The following is a 5,928-nucleotide window of genomic DNA, read 5'->3' as shown; positions in this document are numbered from 1 at the left end:
AGAGAAAGAAAGCAGAAGAAGAGGTTCGATAGAGACACACACTACTCTATTAAAGAAAAGTAGAGGGGGCTCCTCCATATACACATGATCGACAATTCAAGTCATTCTTTCCTTCTTTTTCTTTTTGGAAAGCCTTATGATCTTTTCTTTTCTTCTCTCATATCCTCTTGTAAAGAAAAGCTTCGAGAAGTCTATCATCGTTGGAGGGGAGATCCTCTTGCTACGTCTATGAGGACTCGGTATACACTCATAGATACACGTGCATACAGACATCTACCTACATGCCCCACATTTCGATCGATACATGATAAGGATAAGCAAACCCTCCCTCTACTTTAATTATATATACATCTCTCTCTCGCACATTTTCAAGTCATCTCTCTATGTCCATCCACTATCTTTACATACATAGATGCAGACATGCATCTATCTATATATCTATACATATATAGATGATTAGATAGTGTATAGATATGTATACAGCTATACGATTCATGTAGGTGACGTATGACGCATATAGATCTTGAAGGTGTGACAGAGAAAGGAGAGACTCTTGTATGATAGGTATCTTTACGGTGTATCAAGATGTAGAGAGCGAGGGATGTCTACGATCAACGATAGAAAGAAGAAAAAGGAGAAGGTATTTAACAGAGGAATAGACCTCCACCAGCAAAAAGAAGAAGAAGGAAAAAGAAGAGAAGGAGAAAGTCGAAGAAAGGAATTTAGAGCCAAACGGAAACTGACAGAAGGAGAGAAGTAACTAAACAGGTAGGGAGAGATATAGACTAGTCAGATAAAGAGACATAGAGAGATTAACAATATCTAGAGAGATTAAAGATAGATGAATAGATAGATGGATAAAGACAGATAGATAGACTTACAGCCTTAGCGCCTACGAATACATCCCCTTCGATGGCTCCCGCCATTACCCTCTGAAACTTGGGTCGACCGACACTGCGTGTAAAGGGAGCAAGAGAACACACATAGACATAAATGAAGAAGACAAGAAGAATGCAGAAAGAAAGAAAGAAAGGAATGAAAGAGAAAGTCCGAAAAGAGAGAGAAAGACTAGGGGGGGCCATAGGCTGTTGGAGAAACAGAGAGGAGACCACCTGGAAGGCGTCTGTGCAGACTGATACATATCCACACAGTCACCCCTTAATGAAGATTTCTTCGTCATCCCTAGACTCTTCGTGAATGAAAGGGAGAGGCGTCCTCTGCTCTTCTTCTTTTTCGTCTTTTTCACTCAGTACGTAAGCAGTGAATCTACTTGCACTGCTACTTGGAGCATACTAGATGTGCCGGTCTGAAGTTGTGTGCTAGGTAGGTATCCGTATCTCCATCTACATCTATAGATACCTGTCTATCTAACTATCTATCTGTCTCTTCCTGTCAGTCTGTCTCTATATGTACGTGGAGTGTACATACACTGCAACTCACTGCCTGGCTCGCATCTACGCCGTCTCTGTCGCTGTCTGTCTGTCTGTCTCTTAGAGAGCTTCTTCTGTATCAGCGAGAAGTCCCTCTATCAATGGAGAAATAAAGAAATGAAGGGGGGGAGGAAAAAAGCAAACCGTCCATTGATGAATTGCCACTAGCACTCTATCACATCTTATACAGAGAAAACTGGCTATACCACTGAGAAGAGCAACACGACAACATACATATATAATGAGACAGAGAGCGAGGCAGGTAGAACGGTACGTATACGCGTGTATCTCTATATGTATAGATAGATAGATAGATCGCTAGATAGATATGTACAGGAAGGAGAAGAGTAGAAGAGACACAGAGATGGACGATGAAGCGGCGGTAGGTAAAGGAGAAGAGAAACTTAAGACGTCTTTTCACCTATATGGTTGAGAGAAGGGGGAAGGAACGTGTGTGTAAAGAAGAACTTACAAGGCAGGGAAGACAGATTTCGGTGTATCTTCACCTGCGAAGCCTGCCTTAATGATGCCTGTGCCATTGTCGATCACTACAGGCTGATTCGCTATTACATCTTCGTATCCCCCTCCCGATTTGCCGAGCATTTTCTTCGAACGTTTGAGGAGAAAAGAAAAAGGAGGAAAGAGGGGAGATAAAGAACTAGAAGCGACTGGAGAGAGCAGGAAGAGGTGAGGATCTTGGTCGCTCTTCTTCCCTCGTTTTTCTCTCTTCTACGACGTTAGCTTCGAGACGGAAAGAGGACCAAAACGACAGATGGATAGAGAGATAGACTGAAGATAGATAGATAGATAGGTAATATACAGGGAGAGAAGAGAAGGAAGAAAGAGGAGGAGGCTTGGGATGTGTCTTGTGTGAATGGACCGAAGAAGAAGAAGAGTATGATAAGAATGGTAAAGGTAGGATTCTTCTTCTCCCGTACAGGCTGCGGAATGGAGAGACGGATAAGACAGATAGATAGACAGATAACGAGATAGATAGGTGAGATAAATTTGAGATAGATAGATAGATAACATAGAAGTTTCTCTCTCAAACCGAGCAAGACAGAGAAAGAAAGAAAGACAGATGGATGGATAAAGGGAAATCGTCAATGCGGAGAAAAAGAAAGAAAGGTTGAAGTGAAAGAAGAGAGAACTGCTTGCAACGATCTTCTCTTTCGTGTGTGTTTCTTTCTTTCTTCCCCTCTAAAAGAAAGACAGTCGTGAGATAGGCGGAAGAAGAGCGAAAGGCTTGCCTATCGACCGTTCTTCTTCTTCTTCAGGCAAACGATAAAGAGAGAAGAAGAAGCAAAAAGCAGAGAGAGCGAGAGAGACAGAGACAGTGATCTAGCTGTGGGAACGTAAGAAGGGAAGAAGAAGCTGTCCCTGAGAGGCTCTCCTCACAAGACCGAAAAAGAAGAGAAGGAAGTTTATCTTGAGAGAGAGAGAGATCTACATATAGAGATAGATCTGCATATATATATTTATAAATAGGTAAGGTGTATAATATACCTACCTCAGTACATCGCCTCTGTATAGGCACATCGGCGTATCTGCGGAGATTCCTAGAAACGTGACGTCTCTCTCTTTTCTTCTCGAATATGTAGGACATGGAGATATTTATAGATATATAGACATCTATACACCTGTCGAGCCGCTTTATATAGAGCTCGGAATCTTCCGCAGAAGCATCTCTGTATAAAACACCTCGACGCCCATCTTCTGAAGTAGTCGTTTCGCATCGATCTATCTCTCTCTTAGGAAAAAGAGAGAGGAGGAGAGAGAAACAAGAAGAAAACGAAGTGTAGATTATGAAGGGCGTTCGTTTGCGGAGTACTACGTAAGAAGAAATGAACGAGCGGTTCCTCCTTTTTCTCTCTTGATAAGACCTGACTTCTTTTCTTCCCTTCTGAGTGAAGAAGAAAGGGACTTGTGCAGGGACAGAGAGAGGGGCTCAGTGGCGATGCGGAGAAAAAAGAAGAAGAAGTGGTAGTTAGAGAGCAAGCGAAAGAGCAGATGGCCCCAAGATGAAAAGAAAGAAGACGTAGAAAAGAAATAGAAAGGATCGAGAAGGTGTACGCCGAGACCAGATAAAGGTAGAAGGTGACTAACTCTCTCTCTGAGAGAAAAAAAATGGAAGAGAGGAGAAAAAGAAGAAGAATAAGACGACCCGACTGAAGTGTACATTCACCACGTCTCATCGAGTTGGTAGCTGCTTTCTTAAGATAGGACGGAAAGAAAGCCGAGGGGAGGGGAAAGGACAACCAATGAGAAAGAAAACCGAAAGAAAGACAAAGAAGATGAGAACGAAAGGAAAAAGAATAGAAAGAAAGAGAGAGAAGATGGATGAGGAGATCTATCTCTCTCATTCATTCAGTCGGTAGTCATACGCCGTAAGGGTGAGGGACCTCCTTTCTTCGGTAGCATGAAGAGAAGAAACAACAGACGCCAAAGCGACTTATGAACAAAAAAGAGAGAGAAGAAGGGGCCGGATTTATTCTTCCCTCTGAAGCTTTCCTGTTGCTCTTCTTCTTTCCGTTCTTAATTTTCCTGTCTCGAAGCCTTACGTTTCTCTCCTTCTTTAGACAAAGACGGAAGAGAAAGGGGATGCAGACCAGTCAAGAGAGAGAAAAAAACACGCGGAGAAGTGAGAGAGTGAGAGAGAAGATTTGCATCTACAAGCGAGAGAAGGCTAGAGAGACTTTCCTACCACCCTCGCCCATACAACACACATCAGAAGAAAAGGCAGAATAGGCGAGAAAAAGAAATACATAAGTCGATAGAAGGAGAGAGATAAGTAGATAGATAGGTAGTTAGGACCAAAGAAAGAAGCCCTGAATGCGAAGGGAATGCGCGTGACTTTTGCTTCGTCTTGTTTTCCTCCCTCCTGCCTTTAGTTGGTATGATGGATAACGATGAAAGAGATTACTCCACAACTCAGCTCAGCTCAGCTCGCCGGCAAATAGACAAAGATGCAAAAAAGCAAAAGAAAAGGAAGAAGAAAAGAAGAAGATCTTCTCATTCACGGAAAACGCCAAAAAGGAAGAAGAAGAAGCAACGTTCTTTACACAAGAAACTCCCGTCAACTCTGCTACTGCTCCTGCTGCTCCGCCAGCGTACAGTAGCGTGACGGCCTGCCGGCTATAAAGCCTCCTCCTCTCACTTTTCCTCCTCGTTACGGCAACTCACCTAGAGGTATTTATTCATCTGCTTAAGCTTGCAGGTGGGTGGATGATGGTCTATCCTCGTCAGTCACTACACCGACCTCACTTGTCAAACCCCCAAACTACTCCTCCCACTACTACGACTACTAGGACTACTACGACTACGACTAGGACTATTCCTATTCCACCCGCCCCTCCAGGTGAAGCTTGAGGCGTCGGAACGCACAGATGGAGCAGTCGTCTCACCTCCTCTCATACTTGCAGCTTTTTAATTGACTTTTCCGACTTTTATCCTGTCTATCTTTACTCTCGCAAGCGTCATTCGTGTGACAGGTGGGGAATTTCCCGCATACTCCACAAGGTGTATGGCGGGTCGTACAGGCAGGCTTAACAGTAAGACCAGTAGTAGTAATAGTAGTCTCAACACTAGTAGGAGGAAGAGGAAGGTGGATGATTCATTAGTAGTAGTAGGAATAGTACTAGTAAGAGAATGAGGAGGAGTCCTAGCAGTAAGAGTACTAGTAGTAGGAATAAGGGTGATAGCAATAGTATGGAGATTTATCGTAAGCCGGGTCGTGTAGCGTCATCTTCTCCCCTTCAACAAGAAGAAATGGGGAAGAGCCAAAGCAAGAGTAGAGGCAAACAAAGGAAAAGAACAAAGAAGGAACGCCCTTTCTCGACAAGCTTCAAAGGGGCGTTCGCGACTTCTCTCTGTCAAGCTGTCTGTAGGCCTTTCGCAATCCCGTAGCCAGACGGAAATCTCTCTCTAGTGGGGTTCCTCGTCTTCTTCGGGTTCGCCTCTTGTACTGATAGATAGATAGATTAGAGATAGATTAAAGATAGATAGATAGATTGATAGATAGATAGATCAAAGATGGACAGATTGATGATAGACAGATTAAAGATAGAGAGCTCAAAGATGGATAGATAGATGAATAGATAGATCAATTGAAGAGACATAGATGGATTAAAGGGCTAGGCCAAAGGGAGAGAGACAAAGAAAGAAGAATAGGAAGAAGATAAGAAGATGAAACTAAGAAGAGATAGAAGAAAGAAGAGAGGTTCCTAATCCACGTCTTTCTCTCTCTATCTCCGTTGTGGCTCGTCTTTTTTCTTTAAGCCGACGAACGAAAGAGATGAGTGATACATACAAGAGTCTCTCGAGGAGAAAGACGAATGATACCTTCTTCCATCAACACAGAGAGAGAGAAAGAGATCTACACAGATGGAGATAGAGAAAGAAAGTAGAGAGAAAGAGAGTTACATAGATAGAGAGAAAGAGAGAAGGAAAGAGTAGAGACAAAGAGATTTAATAGGAGGTGAAGACATGAGAGATCAAC

General features: G+C 43.0%; 1 protein-coding gene across 1 annotated transcript; it reads right to left on the bottom strand.

The window, feature by feature from the left end:
* Positions 1-878: 878 nt before the first annotated feature.
* Positions 879-4,507, bottom strand: CSUI_006736 (uncharacterized protein). Its single transcript, XM_068066889.1, has 3 exons — positions 2,941-4,507; positions 1,903-2,371; positions 879-954 (listed from the first exon to the last, which is right to left on the bottom strand). Exon 1 carries the CDS (start codon positions 3,791-3,793, stop codon positions 3,182-3,184), a length of 612 nt encoding a protein of 203 aa, XP_067921135.1. The 5' UTR covers positions 3,794-4,507; the 3' UTR covers positions 879-954; positions 1,903-2,371; positions 2,941-3,181.
* Positions 4,508-5,928: the final 1,421 nt, after the last annotated feature.

Source organism: Cystoisospora suis, assembly GCF_002600585.1.
Source record: "Cystoisospora suis strain Wien I chromosome Unknown contig_3445, whole genome shotgun sequence".
Taxonomy (NCBI): Eukaryota; Apicomplexa; class Conoidasida; order Eucoccidiorida; family Sarcocystidae; genus Cystoisospora; species Cystoisospora suis.
This window is presented reverse-complemented; position numbering and strand designations above follow the sequence as displayed.